This window comes from Prionailurus bengalensis, chromosome D1, assembly GCF_016509475.1.
Source record: "Prionailurus bengalensis isolate Pbe53 chromosome D1, Fcat_Pben_1.1_paternal_pri, whole genome shotgun sequence".
NCBI lineage: Eukaryota > Metazoa > Chordata > Mammalia > Carnivora > Felidae > Prionailurus > Prionailurus bengalensis.
The window spans coordinates 109,494,151-109,517,054 of NC_057346.1; the positions used below are offsets into that span (position 1 = coordinate 109,494,151).

The window sequence follows — 22,904 nt, forward strand, 5'->3', positions numbered from 1 at the left end:
CCCTGCCTCTGCTCCCGAGTGGGTCGTCGCATAGGGCAACAGCTGCGGCTCCTCCACCCCCATTTCCATCTATGCTGGGTCTTAGGAACTCAAGAGTGAATAGGATCTGGCTTTTGAGAACTCCTGGTGCGTGTGTGGGGTGGGGGGGTGGTGGTGGGGGGTAGGGGTTGGACCTTTAATGGGGTACATCACACCATAACAGGCCAGACGGAGCAACTGTGGGGTGGTGGGAGTGTGAGGAGGGATTATGTGAATTGAGCCTTTTTTTTTTTTTAAGTTTATTTATTGAGAGAGGGGACATGCGCGAGCAGGGTAGCGGCAGAGAGAGAATCCCAAGCAGGCTCTGCACTGCCAGTGCAGGAACTCAGGAACCTTGAGATCACGACCCCAGCCGAAGCCGAGGGTCGGAGACTCAGACGCTCAACCGACTGAGCCACCCAGGCGCCCCAATTGGGCTTTTAACTTAATTTCAAGTGAGACGCCCTCCAAGGTGGGGGGGGGGGTGCTCACATACACAGATGTGCCGAAATTCTACACTCAGTTTTAGGGGGTTCCAGAGTACAGGTTAAAAAGCCCAATCCAAGGCTCGTGGGAAGGCGGCGTCTGCTGACCATACTGGTTGCAGGGACTTGGCGGCTGGACCGTGGAGCCACGGGTGTCAGGAGACCATGCTGCGCTGTCCGACACCCGATGGAGCCAGGACCCTGGGGAGTCCACTAGGAGGACGCCCAAGAAGCGCCGGACGCCGTCCACAGCAAGTCCCTATGACACGGAACGTCCGGTGCCGGGCGGGCGCTTCCAGCTCCCGGGTGCCGGGCGTAGAGCGCTTCCAGCGGAGACCCGTAACCACCACATCCGGTCGACGCAACCCCCGGAGCGCATGCGCAGTCAGGCTACCAGCTTAAAGACCGCCACCCCCACCGACGCGGCCGCTCTTGCGCCGCTGGGCTCCGATCCCAGCCTTCCCATGAACCTCTGGGGCAGGCTCCGGCGCGAACGACGGAAGCGGCCGCTCTTGGTTTCCGGCAACACGACGGCGGCTGCCGGGCGACCCGGAAGTGTTCCCATTTTGCATCGTCGGGCCTCGGCGGCGGCCGGGCTCGGGGCGGACGTGCCACCATGGGGTCGTCGAAGAAGCATCGCGGGGAGAAGGAGGCGGCCGGGACGACGGCGGCGGCCAGCACCGGAGGCGCCACCGAGCAGCCGCCGCGGCACCGGGAGCACAAAAAACACAAGCACCGGAGCGGCGGCGGCGGCAGTAGCGGCGGCGAACGACGGAAGCGGAGCCGGGAGCGTGGGGGCGAGCGCGGGAGCGGGCGGCGCGGGGCCGAGGTCGAGGCCCGCAGCGGCGCGCACGGGCGGGAGCGCAGCCAGGCAGAGCCCTCCGAGCGGCGCGTGAAGCGGGAGAAGCGCGATGACGGCTACGAGGCCGGTGAGGGGCGTGGCCCGTGGGGGCGGGGCGTACCCGGGGCCCCGGAGCGGGAGGGCCTGGGTGTGTGCAGGCCGAGTACTCTGGACCTGGGCACCCCCAGGCTGTCTTCGTCGGCACTCATTAAAGGGCCTTCTGTGGTTTTTTGGGGTTGAGGGTTGTCTCCCTCCACTGCGCTCCGCGAGGGCACAGATTTTGTTTTCCTTGCAGTTGGCACGCCCCAGGCCCTCAGTAAATGTGTTGAGTGGACGGATGAATGAAGTAGTCCCAGCGTGTGTAGAGACAGGAAGAAATCTGGTATTGAGCAGATCGTGCAGGGCTCATAGCAGGGATAAGAAACGGGTCTGAACGCAAAGGACCCCGTAGAAATTTGGGTTTTGTCTTGAGGGTGGTCGGGAGCCGTAGATTTGAGCCGAGGAGTGAGTTGATCGTGTTGTTAGTGTCACCGCATTGAGAACTGGCTCAAGAGTAGTCAAGAGTGGAGGCCACGTGAGGGCTGAGAGTGGTCTGCACCGAGGCAGTAGCAGGATGGAGAGACCCGAACAGATCGAAATCGTGTTTTGCGGAAGGAATTTAAGACATCTTAGCACTTGGATGAGGGTGGGAAGAGGAAGGACATGAAGATGACTCCTTGAGTTTTGGTTGGAGCAGCTAGGTGGGTGGTTGTGTCGTCTCCTGAAATGGAGGAGTTTGGAAGAGGCCCTCATCTTTGGGCCTGTGTTCGGCACCTGAGCCAGGCTTCTTCTTGTTCTAGCCGCCGGCTCCAAAACGAGCTCAGGAGATGCCTCGTCACTCAGCATCGAGGAGACCAAGTAAGTTCCGTCTCCCGTATGTTTCTGCTTTTGTTTTCTGGGACAGCTTCTTGGGGGTGGCCTTTCCCACACTAAAGCATTCTCACTGAAATCACAAGTGCCGTATGACCATCTGAGTTACAGAAGAGGACGCTAAGGCCTGAGAGGAAGGATGGCCCGCTGGTTAAGGGGCAGGCCAGGCCTGGTGCCTGTGTTCCCCATATTGGAGGCCAGTGTCCTTCCCACTGTCCTAGGCTGCCTGGGTCAGGTCCTGTTGTGGGGACCCTCGTGATCTCTCAGTCTCATCCTGTTCTCAACCCCGTCTGTCCTGAAATGCCTTCCGTGCACCTGTTTCGTTGACGGCTCCTAACAGTTGCATCTCTTGCCCTCAGTAAACTCCGGGCAAAGTTGGGGCTGAAACCCTTGGAGGTCAACGCTGTCAAGAAGGGTGAGTGTGGGGCTGAGGATGGGGGTGAGGGAGGGCATTTTGGTGAAAAGGACCATCTGAAGGGGTCTCTGAGGAGGGTGGGGTGATGGCACAGGTTCAGCTCCATTTAGTGGCGCTGTCCGTGTGTGTGTGTGTGTGCGCGCGTACATAGTTGCCAATAGACATGAGGCTTCTCCCTACAGTGGTCATGGGGGTTTGGGAATCAGCTTATTCTTTAAGTTCAAATGGCTAGCATCACGTGCTAGCCTTGTGCTGTGAGGCAGCATCAACCAGGCTGAGACACATGCGTAGCTGCTACAAACTGACCTGAGCTGTGCACGTGTCAGGTGTGTTTGTTTTTTAAAGCATGACTTGGGGGGCTTGTAAGGCGTGGAGGGTCCCATCATGCGTTGCGGGGTGACACGGAAGTGTGGGGATGTAGTGGGAGGAGGCAGGTGAAGGGTTCGATCTCCCCTCTCCTGGCCCCTTCTGGCCCCCTGAGCTGGAAGGGGGCAGGGTGAGTGGCTCCCTCCTCTCCCCACCAGCCACGGGCAGGCATAGCCTCACGTCTGGGCCCCCCTTCCAGAGGCGGGCACCAAGGAGGAGCCCGTGGCAGCCGATGTCATCAATCCCATGGCCTTGAGACAGCGAGAGGAGCTACGGGAGAAGCTGGCAGCCGCCAAAGAAAAGCGCCTCCTGAACCAGAAGCTGGGGTGAGGGGGTCCCTGCCGGGGTGGACAAGGGAAGGACCTGAGGAGGCTGCCAGGGAGCTCTTGAGTCAGGTGGGGGGAGCAGGAAAGGGGTTCTCCAGAAGGCCACTTTCTTTCCTCTTCAGGAAGATAAAGACACTGGGGGAGGATGACCCGTGGCTGGACGACACCGCGGCCTGGATTGAGCGGAGCCGGCAGCTTCAGAAGGAGAAGGACTTGGCGGAGAAGAGGGTGAGCGCCCGGGGAAGCTGGGGGCGGTCACTCAGGGCCTCTGGCAGCCCGACCGGCTGGTGAGGCAGGAGGCTTGTTCTTGGGAGGTGACCGGGCTCAGAGAGGTAGGAGGCCCACGGTCAATGCCGTCTGCTCTGGATTCCCTGCAATGGCCTGCTTTTTCTGCACTCCCACCTGGTAAAGTCCCACGTGTCTTCCAGTGATGCCGAATGGCGTGAGGTCATAGGTCACCCCCCTCCCATCCCATAGGCCAAACTGCTGGAGGAGATGGACCAAGAGTTTGGTGTCAGCACTCTGGTGGAGGAGGAGTTTGGGCAGAGGCGGCAGGTAAGGCCGCTGCAGCGGCCGAGGGCTGGGAGGGGTGGACGCACCGCTGTCCTTAGTGCTGGGGTCCCGGGGCTCGGGGAGTCCGGGCTCCTGACTTGTCTGGACGTCCCCTCTGCCTTGTAGGACCTGTACAGTGCCCGGGACCTCCAGGGCCTCACCGTGGAGCACGCTATCGATTCCTTCCGAGAGGGGGAGACTGTGATCCTCACCCTCAAGGACAAAGGTGGGTTGAGCTCGGGTGCTCTGGTTGGGGACGTAGGCACTGCTGAGTTGAGGGCAGACGTGAGTGGCCGCTGCTCCTGCCCTGTCCGCAGGCGTGCTGCAGGAGGAGGAGGATGTCCTGGTGAACGTGAACCTAGTGGATAAGGAGCGGGCAGAGAAAAACGTGGAGCTACGGAAGAAGAAGCCCGACTACCTGCCGTACGCGGAGGAAGAGAGCGTGGACGGCTTGGCCCAGGCAGGCCGGGCAGCACGGGGCTGTGAGGTGGGGGCGCTGGGGCTTTTCGGGAACAGGCCGGATCCCGACCTGTCCCTCTTGTCCTGCAGCAGAAGCCCCGCTCCATCCTGTCCAAGTACGACGAGGAGCTCGAGGGCGAGCGGCCGCACTCTTTCCGCTTGGAGCAGGGCGGCACGGCCGACGGCTTGCGGGAACGGGAGCTGGAGGAGATCCGGGCCAAGCTGCGGCTACAGGCTCAGTCCCTGAGCACAGTCGGGCCGCGGCTCGCCTCCGAGTACCTCACACCCGAGGAGATGGTGAGCCCCGAGCCCTCCGGCCACGGCTCGTGATGGGGTGGGGCCTCCTCCCCCTCCTCCCGGGTCCCGTGCGGCCAGATGAGCGGTGGGGGACCGAGTGTGAGGGCCTTGGCCCTCATGGGTAAGCAGGGCGGTGTTGCAGGGAGCCAGGGGCTGCCAGCAGAACGGGGACCGTTGAGACAGATGGTCCTGGGTTCGTGTTCAGGTTCTGCCACCCAGCCAGCTCGTGCTTTGGGTGAGTCGTTTCACCGTGAGGCCGAGGCTCCCCGTCTGGAATGGGAATGGCAGGAGCCCCCGTCTTGAGGGCCACTGCGAGGGTTAGTGACAGCGTGGGTGAGTGTAAGTTCACAGCCGTGTGGGGAGTTGGCGTTTGGGAGGATGGTGAACGCAGAGGTGGACGCCGGGCTCGGTGAACTGCTTGGCCACGTGATTCAGAGCAGGACCCCCCTGAGCCACGAGAACGAGGTTCGCCATCCTGGCTGTCCCTCTCAGCTGGGCAACCGGAGGCAAGGAACGCAGACTCTCTGTCCTCAGTTCTCGTCATCTCACAGGTGGGACGAAGTCCCACCTCCCTCATGTGTTGTCTGTGCGCGGGAAGCGCTTAGGACAGAGGCTGGCACGGAGGAGCACTAAGGAGGTGTTCGTTCTCGGGGGCTCGTGGCCGCCCGCCTTCCCCGTCTCAGGTGTCGCCTCTCCTCCCCTTAGGTGACCTTTAAAAAAACCAAACGGAGGGTGAAGAAGATCCGCAAGAAAGAGAAGGAGGTGGTCGTGCGGGCCGATGACTTATTGCCTCTTGGGGACCAGACTCAAGACGGGGACTTTGGTTCCAGGTGCGCTTGGAAAGAGGGGTGCGGGGTGGGGGCTGGCCTGGCCCAGGGGCCCGTGCTCACTCGAGAGGCCTCTCCCCCCAGATTGCGGGGCCGGGGTCGGCGCCGAGTGCCTGAGGCAGACGAGGAGGCCCCGGAGGAGGAGGAGAAGGAGCCGGCGCCTCAGCCCTCGCAGTCGGATGACACCCGCGTGGAGAACATGGACATCAGCGATGAGGGTGAGGTGCCCTGCCGGCCGGGGGGCTGGCGGAGGGGGGGGGGGGCGGTCAAGGGCAGGGACGAGCACCCTGGGGCAAGGGGATGATTCGAGCAGAGGCCTCCCGTGTTTCCGCCAGAGGAGGCTGGAGGCGCGCAGGCCGGGTCCCCAGAGGCGCTGGAGGAGGACGAGGCGGAGCTGGAGCTACAGAAGCAGCTGGAAAAGGGGCGCCGCCTGCGGCAGCTGCAGCAGCTGCGGGACAGCGGCGAGAAGGTAGGGCGCCCCGGGGCTGGGCGGGAGCGGGTGGGTGCTGGCCTCTCCAGGGCTGGGGTCTCCGGGGACGGGTGTGCCGTGGCGCCCTGTCCCCGTGAGCACGGCACCTGCACTCCGGCCGGGATCCTCTTTTTTGTTTAACATCACGTCGTTAGCAGATCCCTAGGTTTGAGCGGCGATTTTGCTCTAAGGTGGCGTAGGGTTGGAGCCTTCCCTGCCTCCCTCCCTTCTGTGGTTGGGTGTTGCGTGCCTGCCGCGAGTAAGGCATCGTCCCGAGGGCTGGGGAGTCATAGGTGAGCGGGACCGCGAGGGGCCCTGTGCTCACGGAGCTGCGTTTCTAGCTGGGGGTGGAGGCCGGCACGCGTGCACGAACACACTCTGGTGGTGCCTCGAGCCGGGCAGACCGAACCCAGGAAGACGGAGCCGACGGCTGGGGGGCTGGCGTCTTGCATCACCTGTTTGGGGGAGATCTCGCAGGGGGCGGCATCTGAGCTGAGACTTCTTAACACGAGGAGCCAGCCTCGCAGGGATTGGCCTAGGACTCTTGAGGACCTGGTGGTGTGAGCTGAGCAGAGGGGCCGGTGGTCCGTATGGCCTCGGTCGTTGCTGACCCTCCGCGGGCACTAACGTGTCTGGGCACCGCTCGCGTGCTCTGTCGACTCACTTAGGCAAGTTGCCCAGGGTTACGTGACTGGTACGTGGGTTTGAACAGCCTGACTCCAAAGTCTGTGCTTTTAATCCTACCCCTCCCACTCCTGGAGGGAGCGAGAGAGAGAGAGGCCGGGACGGGGAGCCCTGCGTGCCCAGCCGGTGGGGCACAGCAGTGGGAGCTCCTGCGGGGGGATCCGAGAAGCAGCAGCCCCTGAGGTCGAGGAGAGCCGCGGGAGTGAGGCTCACAGAAGCCAAGAAGGACTTTCGAGGAGGGACAGGCGGGTCAGGTGCGGCACAGTGTGTCAACAAGACTGAGGAGACACGGAAGCGAGGGCGGCAGCTTGGGAGCGGGAGCAGGTGGACCGCACGAACACTGGAGGGCAGGGGCTCAGGCGCTCGGCCGTTGCAGCGGGGCATGGCTGCGACCCAGTAAAACGTTATTTGTGGCAGCGGGTGGTGGCCGGTACTTTGTCCACCCTGCCCTAAAGAGGGTCAGAGAAATGGGCAGTAGCTGAAGGGGGCGTGATGGAGAGTAGGGTTTTTTTTTTTTTTTTTTCTGTACTTAGTGGTTAATAGCGTTAGTATTTACAGATCGGATCTAAGAATCGTAGGGTTTGTGGCTGGAAGGACACTGCGCAGAGTCACGTGGCCCGATGGTTCTCAGCCTGGGCTGAGCCCGAGTCACCTGGGGGTGTTTGTAAACATGTGGGCCGCACCCCGCAGCAGTTAGGTGCAGGGCAGTTGAAAGAGTATCATAACGAACTTCTTAATTTTAAATTACTTTTAATGTTTATTTATCTTTGAGAGAGAGAGAACGGGGGAGGGGCAGAGAGAGAGGGCGACAGAATTTGACACAGGCTTCCAGGCTCTGTGCTGTCAGCACAGAGCCCGACGTGGGGCTCAAACTCGGGAACCACGGGATCGTGACCTGAGCTGAAGTTGGACGCTTAACCAAGACTGGGCCCCCCAGGCGCCCCCATGATGAGCTTTCTTATACGTCCTCTTAATTCAGTATTTTTAAACATTTTGTCACAGTGCTCTCGCCTCGCTTTCTCTTTTCCGTTTTTTCTGAATCCCTGAAAGTAAGTTGCGGACTCTGTGACTCTTTCCCCCGAGGCACTTCAGCAGGCGTCTCTAAAAATAAGGACATTGCCCTACGTAGCTGTGTTCCCTTAAAAATCCCATACGGTACTTGCTGAACCCCAGGCTCAGGGGACCCCACCTTCCCCGGAGGAAAAATCCCATAAATCCTCTGATAGCAGACCATGACAAAACTTCCCAGTTAAGCCCCCATCGCCTTTTGGGTTTGAACCAATGTCTAATCCAGTTTTAAATTCTCAGAAGGTTTTCTTAAGTAACGGCAATTCACGAGTGTGCTCGCTGCCGATCCAAGGCAGCCAGAGAAGTGAAGAGAAAGGAGGAGCTATTTTCAGGAGCAAACCCTTAAGGAGCAAGGAAGGGGTGGGACCTGGAGTGCTGGTCGGGGTGGCCTTTGAGTGGAGCCAGGTCACATCGTGGTTTGTTTCGGGGAGAGCAGGAGCGGGCACAGCAGGTGCAGGTGGCTGGTGGGGGGAAGAAGTTAAGGGAGCCCCGTCTGGTGGTCTGTTTTCCAGCGAGGAGGTGGAGGGTGGGGGTGGACGCGGGGTCTTGGGGAGGTGGGGCGCTGTGTTGGAGCCCGGAGTCGGGTATAGGGCGAAAAGCCGGTCTGCTGGGCAGATGAGCGGAGACTCCGCGTTTGCAACAAGGGGTCGCGAGTCGGAAGTGGGTCTGCGCGTTTAAGGGCTTCTGCAGCCCGTCCAGGTGCTCCGTGTTGTCAGCCAAGTAGGTGATGTCTGGGATGAATCCGGGTTGGGTTTGTCGAGGGAGAGACAAGGTAACGTGTTTGCAGAGGAGGGACCCCGCTGACGCACAGAATGCACGCTGGGTGGTACGGACGCACCAGGAGGGGCGACGGGTGGGAGGACGGGGCTGGAGTCCTGGTGAGGTGGGGGGGTTACTGGATTGAGGTTTACAGGGTAAGTGAGCTGGGAAGATGGGGGGCAGCAGATGGAGAGGAGACGGGGCGGGGCTGTGGATGTCGGTGATGATAAGCCGGGGCTGGGAGGGTGAGCCCTGGCGGGGGAGGGTAGGGGGGGAGAGGCCGGGGAAACGCTTGTTAGCGGTCAGGAGTTCAGGAAACCTCTGGGGTAGTGGTTGGATGGGTCCTTTGGAGGCAGAGGTCCCCGAGAGTGCAGATGAGAGGAGGAGCAGAGGGAAGGCAGGAAGCTGGGTGCTGGAATCCACAGTGAAAGCGAGGAGGTCGGGAGGTGACGGGAGTCCGGGAGCAGCAGGTGCCCCCCACACGCCAGGGCCTGCGCCCCGCGGGACGTCGGGAATGAGGCGGAGCTGCTCTCTGCACCTTCACAGAGTTCACGGTGCCGCGGGATGTTAGTGTCATTCCGCGGCGAGTAACTTGCCAAGCGCCCAGCGTCCAGCAGGGAACACGGCAGCTGAAAGCACAGGAGTGTCTGTCCTCGTGAAACTTTTGTTCTAGTGAGAGGAGATGAGAGAGGGCAGAACAACTGGCGGTGAGAACCGCCGTGAGGAGAGGAGAGAGAGGAAAAGGCGAGGCGGTGGGGAGATCAGGAGTAAAGGAGCACTCCCGTTTTCAGTCGGCTGGTCAGGGAGGGCCTCCCTGAGGAGGTGACGGTTGAGACGAGATGAAGTGAGCCTCAGCCACATCCTAGGGCACGGTTCCGAGGCGAGGGAGCACCCGGTACCTGAGGCGCTGAGGCAGGAGCGACTGGGCTCGCTCAGGAAGTTGGGTGAGGCCCGTGTGGCGTGAGCCACGGGGAGAGTGGCAGGGAAGGAGGTGGGCAGAGGCCACGTCAGGCGGGGGCTTGCTCTCGCGGTAGGTTTAGCCGGTGCGGTTCTGTCGGAGGAAGACCAGGTGGGATGGTGGCCCGCTTGGGACCGTGGAGACCAGGAGAAGCCGCTGTGTGTGGAGTGCATCTTGAGGGTGGAATTGACCGGGAGGACGGGGTCTTGTCCTGGAAGCCACGTGCCGAGAGGGTCTTGACAGGAGGCATCTGTGACAAATGCTATGGAGGATTAGGGTATCCGGGATGAGTGCTGACCTCTGGATTGGGCAGCACGGAGGTCATCCGTGGCCTCGGTGGGAAATGCGGGCAGATCAGGCAGGCTGTAGTGAGGTTGGTGATACGAGATGACCAGAGGACAGCCGGTCGTGTTTCTGTCCCCCAGCAAGAGACAGAAGATATGTTAAAAAAAGATACTGCTTATGAAGGCGTTACAGGTGGTAAAGTACTACGGGCAAGCAACAGACAGCTTGCTAAACAGATGTTTTCCATCTTTTCTAAACGGGTAACAGATAAGGAAGATAGCAACAAAATAAAAAGGAGTAAATGATGCGTAAGATTTGGAGGGGAGGGGCGCCTGGGGGGCTCAGTCGGTTAAGTGTCCGACTTTGGCTCAGGTCACGATCTCGCGGTCCCTGAGTTCGAGCCCCACGTCGGGCTCTGTGCTGACAGCTCAGCCTGTCAGCCTGGAGCCTGTTTCGGATTCTGTGTCTCCCTCTCTCTCTGCCCCTCCCCCGCTTGCACTCCGGCTCCCTCAAAAATAAACATTAGAAAAAAAAAAGATCTGTACGGGGAAGATCCTAGTCTGTTTTCAAAAGACATTAAAGAAGACAGGTACACTGTTGTTTTAGGCAGCCAGAGCTGCCGTGACAAAATGCCACAGACAAGGTAGTTTAAGCAACAGAAATTTATTTCTCAAAGTCCTGGAGTCTGAAATTTCGGGAGGGTGTTCGGGAGTTTTGGCTGCTCCTGAGGCTTGTCGGTGGCCGTCTTCTCACCGTGGCCTCTCGTGGCCTTTTCCCTGTGTGCCTGTGTCCTTGGGGTGTCGTTCTCTCTCTACAACGATACCAACCTGCTGGATTAGGGCCTCACCCTTATGACCTCTGACCATGACCATCTCCTTAAAGGCCCTGTCTCCAAACACAGTCATACTGGGGGTAGGGTTTCAACATAGGAATTTGGGGGGGACGCAGCACAGTCCATAACAGCTGCGTTAACGGATAGGACATTTCAGAACAAAGTTAAGGAAATTATGTTTGTGACTTTGTAGCAGAGAAAATTTTTTTTCCTTTTTTTAATTGCATTAAAATACATAGAACATAAAATTTGCCACTTGGGCCTTTATTAATATATATACATTTTAGAGAGAGAGTGCGCGGGGGAGAGGGGCAGCGGGAGAGAGAGCATCCCGAGCAGGCTCCCCTCAGCACCGAGCCCGACCTGAGGCTTCATCCCACGACCCTGGGATGGTGACCCAAGTCAAAATTGAGAGTCGGACGCTCGACTGAGCCACCCAGGCGCCCCTTAACCATTTTTAAATGTTCAGTTCAGTGATGTTAAATCCCTTCACGTGGTTGTGCAGCCAGCCGTCTCCTTCGTCTATCCCTAGAACTCTTCCTGTCTTGGAACCCTGAAACTCCGTTCCCATTAAACACTCTCATCTCTCGGCCCCAGGCAGCCACGCCCTACTTCCTGTCCCTGTGATTTTGACCTTCTCTAGGGACCTCCTGTCGGGGGCATCACAGGTTTTTTTTTTTTTTTTTCTTTTTTTTTTTTTGTGATTGGATGATTTTAGGAGAAAGATTTTTAAATTTTTTTTTTCAACGTTTATTTATTTTTGGGACAGAGAGAGACACAGCATGAACGGGGGAGGGGCAGAGAGAGAGGGAGACACAGAATCGGAAGCAGGCTCCAGGCTCTGAGCCATCAGCCCAGAGCCCGACGCGGGGCTCGAACTCCCGGACCGCGAGATCGTGACCTGGCTGAAGTCGGACGCTTAACCGACTACGCCACCCAGGCGCCCCAGGAGAAAGATTTTTAAACGATAAAAACGTAAAGCGTAAACCATGAGGGGAGAAAAAAAAAACCTTAATATTTACTTAGAAATTAAGAACTGGAGTTATTTGAAAAGGTGTCACAAGGAGTCCAAGATGGGCCAGAAGAAGATCCCTGCCCACGTACACGTAACCGTCACAGAAGGGTTGGTGCCGAGAGTATCCGAACAACAAAAACGGGCAAAACGGGGAAACAGGCAGAAGAGCCCAGCAGGCACTTCACAGAAGCGGAAGGGGAAATAGCCAGTAGGACACCCAGGGGGGCCCAGCTTCGTTCGTGGTCAAGGAAAGGCGAGCCACGAGGACGTCGATCGGGTCCCGCCCGCGCCGTTTGGCAGAAATGTCCGAGTCTGACGGGACCAAGTGTCAGGGTTTGGAGCAGCCAGAATCCTCACATGCATTTGCCCGCGCGCTCCGGGGGCCCGGGCGTCACGTCGCTGGTCGCTGCGTCCTGTGTGGAAAGACAGAAGGGCCGTCCGCAGCGCCAGGTGCCTAGGTTAAGTACGTTCACATCATGGAATACGATTCTGTAGTGAAAGCTAACGAAGTACAGCCGCTCATGTCAGGATGAATCTTAAAACGTATTAAAAAAAAAAAAAAAAAGCAAATCACAGAGGAATCTACAGCACGGTTCAGATTGTATGATGTTTTAAAAACGTGCAGCTGGGGGCACGTGGGTGGCTCAGTAGGTTGAGGGTCCGACATCAGCTCAGGCCATGATCTTGTAGTTCGTGAGTTCGAGCCCCACTCGGGCTTGCTGCTGTCAGCACAGAGCCTGCTTCGGAACCTCTGTCCCCCTCCTGCTGCCCCTCCCCCGCTTGTGCTTTCTCAAAAATAAAGCATTCAAAAAAAAATACACAACCAGGGCACCTAGGTGGCTCAGTCGTTAGGCATCTGACTTCGGCTCAGGTCACGATCTCATGGTTCATGAGTTCGAGTCCCGACGATCTCACGGTTTGTGAGTTCGAGTCCCATATCGGGTGAGCTTAAGCCCTGCTTCGGGTAAAACATGAGCCCCCCACTTAGGTAAAACACAAGCCCTGCTTCAAGTGAGCCCCGCTTCTCTTTCTGTCTCTCTCTCTGCCCCTTGCTCACTTGCGCCCTCCGTCTCTGTCTGTCTGTCTCTCTCAAAAAAAAAAAACAAAACACACACAACCAGGGGCGCCTGGGTGGCTCAGTCAGTTAAGTGTCTGACTCTTGATTTTGGTTCGGATCATGATCTCACACCATGAGATCAAGCCGTGTCAGGCCCTGTGCTGGCCACATGGAGCCTGCTTGGGATTCTCTGTCTCCCTCTCTCTATGCCCTCCCCCTACTATGCGCTCTTTCTCTCTCAGAATAAACTTTTAAAAAAAAAAAAAAGTACAACAAAATAATACCCTGTTTGTGGATGGGTCCTTGTGTGGTAAAACCGTAAAGAAAAGCTAGTGAGGGGCGCCTGGGTGGCTCAGTTGGCTAAGCGTCCGACTTCGGCTCAGGTCATGATCTTGTGGTTTATGAGTTGGAGCCCCCCATCGGGCTCTGCACTAATAGAGCCTGCTTGGGATTCTCTCTCTTTCTCTCTCTTTCTCTCTCTCTGCCCCTGCCCTGGTAGCTGTCTCCATCTCTCTCCCTCTCTCTCAAAATAAGTAAATAAACTTTATTTAAAAAGGAGAGTAAAGCCAGTGAATCATGAGCCCAAAAAGGGGCGAGGAGACCGTCAGGCTTGAAAGGATATTAATGATATATCTGAGAGTGGGCCATGGGTGCCTGGGTGTGTGTTTAGTTATTACTATTTTTAAACATGCACGTGCCAGGACCCTTTTATGTTTATGGTGATATTCGTTAAAAAAAATAAACGTAGTAAAACAGGATGGAAGGGAGGGGTGTGGAAGTGGATGTGGTGACTGGAAACTTCTCTGAGGAGCTTGCTGTCGGGGCAAAGCACGAAAGTGTGGGGTGGAAGGAGGGGAGATCCTAGACGGTCCTGGGTGCTTATGGGAGTGCGGCGTGGAGGGGACCGGAGGGTGGCATCGGGAGCGGAGTTGTGAGGGGCCTTGGGGCCATGCTGGGCCAGAGGGTGGCCTGAGGGAGGAGCGAGGCAGGCGGTGCGGGGGGGGGGGGGGGGGGGGGCGGTGGGTGCCAGAAGTGTGTGGGAGTTCCACGCGCGTCTCCCCACCCTGTGGGCTCAAGGAAGGGTTCTGGAAGAGGTGTTTGAAACTGGAGTTTGTGGGGTGAAGGGTGGGTGGCGGCGGAGTGGCTGAGAGGCCCTGGGTGCCCCGGTCCCAGAGGAAGATGTGAGGCTGTGGGGCTTTGGAGAACGGCCGTGTGGAATTCCGGATGTTAATTTAAAGGGCGGAAGGGAGCCATCGATGGCTTTGCGGCAGAGGAGTGACCTAGCGAGATGGGTGTAGGTGCAGAGTGGGGGAGCGGACGGGGAGCCAGGGAGGAAGCAGAGACCAGCCAGGTCCGCTGTGGACATAGGAGCGGCCTCTGGGTCTCGACGGCACCTCCCCAGAAACTTCTGGGTTTGCCCACAGCTGCTCCCTCCCCCAGGTGGTGGAGATTGTGAAGAAGCTGGAAGCCCGCCAGCGGGGCTGGGAGGAAGACGAGGACCCCGAGCGGAAGGGGGCCATCGTGTTCAACGCCACGTCGGAGTTCTGCCGCACGCTGGGAGAGATCCCCACCTACGGGCTGGCGGGCAACCGGGAGGAGCAGGAAGAGCTCATGGTGGGTCCTCGGGCGGCCTGCCTCTCCCCCCTGCTCCCCTCGGCTCCGGCTTGGGCCCCCCCCACTCTGGTCAGCTCCCCAGTAACGAGCCTCAGGGCCCCGGTGGGTTAGGAGGCTGGGGGCGGGGAGGGGCTGGGGCTCCCTGGGCTGACCCTGGCCTCCTGACCCCCAGGACTTTGAACGAGACGAGGAACGCTCGGCCAACGGCGGCTCTGAGTCCGACGGGGAGGAGAACATCGGCTGGAGCACCGTCAACCTGGACGAGGAGAAGCAGCAGCAGGATGTGAGGGGCGCGGAGCGAGGCGGGGGATGGGGGGGGGAGCAGGGGCCCACGGCACAGTGGGGTTGGGGGCCGGGGGACCTGGAGCAGTGGCCCGTTGTCTCAGAGCCCCGCCGTCCCCCTCTGCGATGGGGCCTGTGATGCTCACAGGGTCGTGGTGAGGATTCAGCGAGGCGTCTGGCGTGGGGCCGGTCACCGGAAGGACCGCGGTTGTGTGCGGTGGGGGGAGGGTGGGGGGTGAGGGGTGAGAAGAGTCCGCGCGGTCCGCTCACCACCTTCGTCCCGTGTGCCGCCCCCCAGTTCTCTGCCTCCTCCACCACCATCCTGGACGAGGAGCCCATCGTGAATAGAGGGCTGGCAGCTGCCCTGCTGCTGTGTCAGAACAAAGGTGAGGGCTGTGAGCCCTGCGGGGGTGGCAGGGTGAGCCACTCCCCGGGCCCCGCGAGCTGCCCCCCTGCCCCCAGGTCTGGGGCGGTCATAGCAGCATCTGGCCTTTCTGCACCGTGTCACCCCATTTTTGATGGCTTTGCCCAACCCCCCCTCCTCCCCCCCAAAGCCACCACTCGCCCCTGAAGTCTAGGCATCTCTGGGGAGAACCGGGGCAGTGGAAGTGGTCAGGCCGTGGCCTTGAGAGACCCTGGCTTGAGGACCCGGCGGGCCTCCTGGAGTCTGACCACCGCCTCTCCCCAGGGCTGCTGGAGACCACGGTGCAGAAGGTGGCCCGGGTGAAGGCGCCCAACAAGTCCCTGCCGTCGGCCGTGTACTGCATCGAAGACAAGATGTGAGTGGGGCGGTTGGGCAGCGGGTCATGGGGGTGTCACCGGCCGGAGGCTGTGGGGAACTCAGGCGGGGTGGGCGGTGCTGGCCCTGAGGCCCCCCCGTCTCGCACCCAGGGCCATCGACGACAAGTACAGCCGGCGGGAGGAGTACCGAGGCTTCACCCAGGACTTCAAGGAGAAGGACGGCTACAAACCCGACGTTAAGATAGAGTATGTGGACGAGACGGGCCGGAAACTCACGCCCAAGGAGGTGAGCAGGGCTGTGGGCGACTGAGTCACGGAGAGGTGGGGCCCCTGCCCTTCCCGGAGGAGGCAGAGCTGCACCGCGGGGTCTTGGCTGGAGTGCTGGTGAAGTGTCAGAGCCCCTGTGCCTCAGTTTCCATCTCTGGGGGGCACAGCAGGCTCCATCACGGGCCCGTTGCCGGCCTGCCCCCTCGTGGCTTGACCTACCCTGGGGGCCGCCTTTCTGGTGGCTGGTGTCCAGGCCCCCGCCCCACTGGCGCTCTTCCCCACGTGCTCCCAGCCCAGCCTCGGGGTGCACCGTCAATCTGGACGGCCCACCCAGCCCCAGCCCCTGGCCGGCTCAGCCTCCGCACGCAGGTCTCACTGAGGATCCTCAGTGTCCCTGTCGCGGGACCTCCGGCCCCCGAGTCCGTCTCTGTGACTCTGCGGAGCCCCTGGGGGGCGCCAGGTCGCTGCCTTCCTCCCAGCCCCGTCCCAGCCACCCCTCCCCTGCCCTCTGGGGCACAGGCGGCTCTCACACGGTTCCTGCCCCGTGTCCCCAGGCTTTCCGGCAGCTGTCCCACCGCTTCCACGGGAAAGGCTCAGGCAAGATGAAGACTGAGCGGCGGATGAAGAAGCTGGACGAGGAGGCGGTGGGTGGCCCGTGGAGACGTGGGGTGGCTTCGGCACCTGCTGGTGCTGGGGTGATGGGTGTTCTGGGGCCCACTCCTGCCCTGTGCTGACTGGCCCCTGTCCTGCAGCTCCTGAAGAAGATGAGCTCCAGCGACACGCCCCTGGGCACCGTGGCTTTGCTCCAGGAGAAGCAAAAGGCCCAGAAGACCCCGTATATCGTGCTCAGTGGCAGCGGCAAGAGCATGAACGCGTGAGTGGGGAAGCACGGCGGGCAGGGCCGGGGCAGGGGCGGGGCGGGGGCGGGGCAGGGGCGGGGCCGGGGCGGGGGCCACCTGACCAGTGGGAAGGCCCGAGCCGGTGTCCAGCCTCATGCTTCTCTTCTCTCCGCAGGAACACCATCACCAAGTGAATCCGATCTCCCTTCCCATCCCCTCCCCGACTTTAATATTAAATAAAGTTCCCTCCTTATTTTTTCCTCCTTCGTCATGGTGCAGATTCCAGGGTTAGACCTGGGAGGAGGGGCAGGCAGTGCTGGGCGGGGCATCCGCTGCCCTCAGGCGGGCTCTGGTTGCTGTGTGACCTCAGGACGGTCCCCGAATCTCTCTGAGCCTTAGTTCTGCCATTTGTACAGTCAAAGCACCTCTGCTTCATAGACTGTCTTGTGAGGATTAAAAGAGTTCATCCATCCATCCATCCATCCATCCGTACATCCATCTGCCCACCCACCCACCTGGCATTTAGAGGCGAGCAGGACCCCTCAGAGATGCCTCAGAGTCTGACATCTGCTAGGTATGACCCAGCCATCCAGTGACACAGATAAAGAGACGAGGGAGAGACTGTCCAGATCCTCTAGGACAGTCCTCCACCCCCACCCCCACCCCTGGCGTGGTGGTTCAGGTCGTGGCTGATTGTCAAAGGTCGCACCTTACCCTCGCCAGGGATGGCTGTCGGGTGAGAAGTGGAGGTGGTTTTAGAGCCTCGGTCACCCTGGTCTCTCCAGCCTCTGATGGCACATGAATCACTGCCCTCGGGGGCCCGGGACCGCGTGGGCCAGTGGGTCAGGCTCCACGCCGCGTTCCTCGAGCCCCTGTGCCGCCCCCATCTGCTTGGGGACGTGTCCCGCGTGTGGTTCCCCAGGGAGGTGAGCTCTGAAGGAGGCTTGGACATGCCACGACGGGACGCACCAGAGCCCTGAATCGAGGCTCCCGTTGGAGAGCTGGTGTCCTGCTGCCGCCGATGCCCAAACACATTCCAGGTGGTTCACAGATTTTTTTTTGAGGCCAACAAACACGAAGTAGAAGAGAAGGATGGTTTCAAACGGTCTCGCAGGAAGTGTGAGCTCGGGCGACACGCAGTTGCCCTGATTGCTCTTGGGGACGGTTTTGCCGGACAAGCCCAGCAAGCGGTCACATCACGCTTTCTTTGAGCTTGTGGTCTCCCTCGTGTGAGGTCTCGCCCGGGTTGAATTTCCACCTTGGCTGCCCCTCCGGTCCCTGGGGAAGGCCGCCCGCGGGCTCGGGGCGCCAACGCTGGGTCTAGCGTTTGGAAGTCAGGACGTTTCTCCCAGAAGCTCGTGAGACGCGGCTGGCGGTGTGCACGGTCACCGTGCCTCGTGCGGCTCCCGCCCTGGCCCAGGCCCGTGCCGACCTCAGGCCTCACTCCGTAGGCAGCGGTCCCTTAGGAGGCTGTCCCTGTTGGAGCTGGAAACAGCTCAGGCAGGGCCGGCCCAGGCATCCCGATGCAACCGGAAAGAGGTGCCAGTCTGGGCTGTTAGCAGTAGGTCCTCGGAGCACAGGCTGGTGAGCTGAATTCTTACCTGTCTGCCCCCCGAGTCACCATCCTTGGTTCCCCTCAGCGCCAAGCCCATGACTGCCCCCTGGAGCTATGCTCCCTGCCCCACCCTTCCCAGCTGGTCCCACATCGTCCCTTGGCATCCTCAGGAAGGAGCCAGGTGGCTTAAGGAGCCTACGGAGCAGGGCTCTGGGTTGTCAAGCCTCTGAGGCTTCAATGTCAAGTGCCCAGAAGGGGCTGTTTCCCAGAGGAGGGGGTGCAACAGCGGGAGGAACATTCAAATTCCCTTTCCCTCCTTGGTCATTAGGCCAGGTCTCGCCCAGCTCATCATCTACACGACCCTGGGGACCCTGGGTGCATTGCGTGCCCCCGCTGAGCCCCGCCTCCTTGGCTCCCAGACGGAGACAAAAGCTCCCACCTCAAATTGTCCCAAGTTTTTACCAGTGGGAGCCCCTGGAAGCTGGTTTGGTGTCTAACAGAGCAAAAGCTTGAAGAATTGAGACTGCTAAAGCTAGACCTCTGAACTTTTGAGCAAAGTGGAGGGATGTTAATACATGCAAATAATCTTATTTTCTCTAAAATAAACAATGGAAGAAAAAAAATTGAGTGGAAACTCGGAAGACGTCTGGACTTCTCTGATGTGTCTTGCTTTCTCATTTTGACTTTGGAAGCCAGGTAAGTTTTTTACATTGTTTTTTAAATGTAAGTCAATATAAAAGCAATCCCTAAAAGCCTAAATAAGTGAACCGAATTTTATATCAAGTTGATTGCATAGCAACATAGCAAAAAATTCTTTTTTTTTTTTTTTAATTTTTTTTTCCAACGTTTATTTATTTTTGGGACAGAGAGAGACAGAGCATGAACGGGCGAGGGGCAGAGAGAGAGGGAGACACAGAATCGGAAACAGGCTCCAGGCTCTGAGCCATCAGCTCAGAGCCCGACGCGGGGCTCGAACCCACGGACCGCGAGATCGTGACCTGGCTGAAGTCGGACGCTTAACCGACTGCGCCACCCAGGCGCCCCTCAAAAAATTCTTTTGAATGATACAAAAGATACATTTTGACTTTACACCCCCTACTGGGGTATCAACTAAGGATAAAAAGAGCCATTAAGAAATGAATTAACAAGAAATCACGGGGCTCTGGGGTGTCTCGGTCATTGAACATCCGGCTCTTGATTTCGCCTCAGGTCATGATCTCATAGTTCGTGAGATCGAACCCAGGGTGGGGCTCTGCACTGGCAGTGTGGAGCCTGCTTGAGATTCTCTCTTCCTCTCTCTCTGCCCCTCCTCTGCTCATGCTCTCTCTCTCTCTCTCTCTCTCTCTCAAAAACAAAAACAAAAACCACTTACCACTAAAAGGAATCAGGTATCTTTAGAGAAGGTGGACTCTGGGTCTGGGGCAGGAAATACACAAGCTGAGTCTGAAATACCTTGTCACGCTGGATAGCAAGGAACCTAGGATGGGGGTTGTCAGATCGACACAGGAGCCACCCGTAAGGGACCACCGCCAGCCAGAGATAGGACGATTTAAGCATCAAAAATATTAATGACTTGGGTTCAAACACAAATACATTTAAAAAAATCATGAGTTCATAATCATACTCTCAAAAGTTGCTCGCTTTTATTTTTTTACATTTATTTTTTGAGAGGCAGAGACAGAGCACAAGTGGGGGAGGGGCAGAGAGAGAATGAGGCACGGAACCCGAGGCGGGCTCCAGGCTCTGAGCTGTCGGCACAGAGCAGGATGTGGGGCTCGAACCCACAGACTGTGAGATCATGACCTGAGCCGAAGTCAGAGGCTCAACCGACTGAGCCACCCAGGTGCCCCTGCCTTCTCAGTTCTTAAAGACTTTGCTGAACGGTTCTTTAAACAACATTCTCACCGTTGAAGTGGCTCCTTCTATCTCCTTGCTGGGCTCTGGCTGGTACAGGCGCCAGATAATGCTGAAATTAATGTTAAAAAAAGAAAAAAGACTTTTCTTGTTTCTCTTCTACTTGATGATTATATTTGAGGGTAACCAAATAGCTAATAATGAAAAGCTTTTCCTTTTAGAAAAATTCCAGCTGAGAATACAGAACTAATGATCTAATGAGAAAAAAATCACCCTTTTGCAACGCCTGGTTAATGAAGGTTGATCAACACGATCATGATGAACTCGACCAACAGCTGCTAAAACCATCACGTGAAGGTCGATAGGAGACTTTATAACAGATGCGTCTTGCCAACTCTTGAACACGCGGGTCAGTTTTCACATCTAAAATCACAATTTTCACATTTAAAAGCAGAACATGCCTCCTGATGTGATGCAGAAGCATCACCCGTGAAGTGTTCTTTCCAAAACAAGAGCTTCTAAATTTACCTACCAGTCTACACGAAAAACGGGCAACGGCAGAGCACATTAAGACATCACCACTAGGGGGCGCCAGGTGGGGGGTGCTCAGTAGGTTAAGCGTTCGACTTCGGCTCAGGGCGTGATTTCACGGTTTGTGAGTTCGAGCCCCGCGTCGGGCTCTGTGCTGACAGCTTGGAGCCTGCTTTGGATTCTGTGCCTCCCTTTCTCTTTGCTCCTCCCCTCATCATGCTTTCTCTCTCCTACAAAAATAAATAAACATTAAAAAAAAAAAAAGACATCACCACTAGGACACGGCCAAATCACGCATGGACAGTCCACAGGCAAGTGAACCTGTTTCACCAAAAATAAAAGGCACAAGAAAAGGTGAGAGGTGAATGTGGTGGATGAAAAAGACACAGATGGGGCGCCTGGGTGACTTAGTTGAGCATCTGACTCTTGGTTTTGGCTCAGGTCACAATCTCACAGTTCGTGCATTCACGCCCTGTGTTGGGCTCTGAGAGGACAGCACAGAGCCTCCTTGGGATTCCCTCTCTCTCTCTCTCTCTCTCTCTCTGCCCCTCCCCCACTCACTCTCTTTCAAAGAAAAAAAAAAACTTGACAAAAAAAGACATCCACAGGAAAGCACAATGTAGACCCTGTCTGCCCTCATTCAAACGGGATTAGAAAAACATTTTTAAGATTATCAGAGCAATTTGAATGCAGACTGGGTATTAGATGATACTATCAAGGCAACTATTAATTTTGTTGGGCATGATACCATCAGATGATTATGCTAAGAAAAAAATCCTTATCTGCTAGAGAAACATGTAATATACATGTGTATATATTATATATATGATATGTGTGTTATAATGTATACAACCGCCAGGAGTACGCATTGAGATCTGGGATTTGCTTTAAGTTACTCCAAAATTAAAAAACAAATAAATAAAAATATGGGGAGTGGGGATATATGAGGCAGGGGTAGCAAGGTAATTGTTATCGAAGCTGGGTGATGGGCACAAGGGGGTTCATTATTCCATTCCATCTACTTTTGAATATATTTGAAAACTTCTACTGTAAAACTTTGTTTAAAAAGAGAGAACACGGGGCGCCTGGGTGGCTCAGTTGGTTAAGCGTCCTACTCTTGATTTGGCTCAGGTCACAATCTCATAGTTTGTGGGTTTGAGCCCCTCACTGGGCTCTGTGCTGACAGTGCGGAGCCTGCTTGGGACTCTTTCTCTCCCTTTCTCTGCCCCACGCCCCGCTCTCTCTCTCTCTCTCAAAAAATAAACTAAAAAAAAAAAATTAAAAAAAAAATTTTTTTTCAACGTTTATTTATTTTTGGGACAGAGAGAGACAGAGCATGAACGGGGGAGGGGCAGAGAGAGAGGGAGACACAGAATCGGAAACAGGCTCCAGGCTCTGAGCCATCAGCCCAGAGCCTGACGCGGGGCTCGAACTCACGGACCGTGAGATCGTGACCTGGCTGAAGTCGGACGCTTAACCGACTGCGCCACCCAGGCGCCCCCCCAAAAAATTTTTTTTTTAAAAGAGAGAACAAAGGGGAGCCTGGGTAGTTCACTCGGTTGAGCGTCCTACTCTTGATTTGGGCTCAGGTCATAATCCCAGGGTTGTGTGATCGATCCCTGCACTGGCGGCATGGAGCCTGCTTGGGATTTTCTCTCTCTCTCTCTCTCTCCCCTCCCCCTCCGTCCCTCTCCCGCTTGCACTCTCTCTCTCTCTCTCTCTCTCTCAAAAAAAAAAAAAAAATTAAGAAAAAAAAAGCAAAAATGTTGGCTTAGCAACAGAAAAATGTACATATGTTCAGCCAAAAACATGAACAAGAATGTTCAGAACAGCACTATTTATAACCATCCCAAACTGGAAACAAGCCAAATGTCCATCAACAGTAAAATGGATAAATAACAGCGGATATTCATATAATGGAACGAATAACATGGATGGCTCTCAAGACATAGTAGAGAAGTAAAGAAGTAAAACATAAAATCATACACGCCGCCTCCGCTTTACAAAACCAGGAAAATTAATTTATGCCCTTAGAAGTCAGTATATTGTTTCTGGGGGTAGAGACTGACAAGGAGAGGCCACTAGGGGAGCTGGGCTGGACACGTTTTATTTATTCTTCTGGGTGCTGGATACGGAGTGTTTGCTCACTTTGTGGAAATATATTGAACTGTATACTTATTTTTTTACTTTATTGTATGAATATTCTTCAATTAAAAAAAAGGATATACAGGCTTAGAAAGAGGAAGGATACATTATTGCAGATCCAGAAGAAATCAGAATAATCACTAGGGAATGTTTTTTGAGAAAAAGTACAACAACCAGCTGGAAAATTCAAAGGAAATTAATCATTTCCTAGGATAATGTAAAATACCAAGACTGACCTTGAAACCATTAGAATTCAGGAATAGATTAATGACCAAACAAGAGATTGGAAAGATGATTAAAGATAGTGAAGGCAAAAAAATATATATAAGGCCCTTCGTTGTGAAGGAGCAAAAAGTCAGAAATACTGGCTCCCTTTATAAGATTGTAAATTGCTTCACTAGCTAAATTTGTTCAGCTAAAATGCCTGTTGCTCGTCGTATTATTTTGTAAGTTG

General features: G+C 56.7%; 1 protein-coding gene across 2 annotated transcripts; it reads left to right on the forward strand.

The window, feature by feature from the left end:
* The first annotated feature begins 267 nt into the window (after positions 1 to 267).
* SART1 (spliceosome associated factor 1, recruiter of U4/U6.U5 tri-snRNP) lies at positions 268 to 16,625 on the forward strand. Of its 2 annotated transcripts, none has more exons than XM_043582575.1 (20): positions 268 to 1,432; positions 2,184 to 2,241; positions 2,613 to 2,668; positions 3,234 to 3,360; positions 3,483 to 3,588; positions 3,838 to 3,915; positions 4,039 to 4,138; positions 4,230 to 4,372; positions 4,462 to 4,668; positions 5,374 to 5,498; positions 5,580 to 5,713; positions 5,831 to 5,964; positions 14,063 to 14,236; positions 14,409 to 14,519; positions 14,817 to 14,904; positions 15,207 to 15,297; positions 15,410 to 15,545; positions 16,081 to 16,170; positions 16,279 to 16,400; positions 16,541 to 16,625. In XM_043582575.1, the coding sequence occupies exons 1-20, from the start codon at positions 1,120 to 1,122 to the stop codon at positions 16,557 to 16,559; spliced, it is 2,412 nt and encodes an 803-aa protein (XP_043438510.1). In that variant the 5' UTR covers positions 268 to 1,119; the 3' UTR covers positions 16,560 to 16,625. The 2 variants fall into 2 exon arrangements, with proteins under 2 accessions (XP_043438510.1, XP_043438511.1); XM_043582576.1 differs by having other exon boundaries at positions 4,465 to 4,668.
* Positions 16,626 to 22,904: the final 6,279 nt, after the last annotated feature.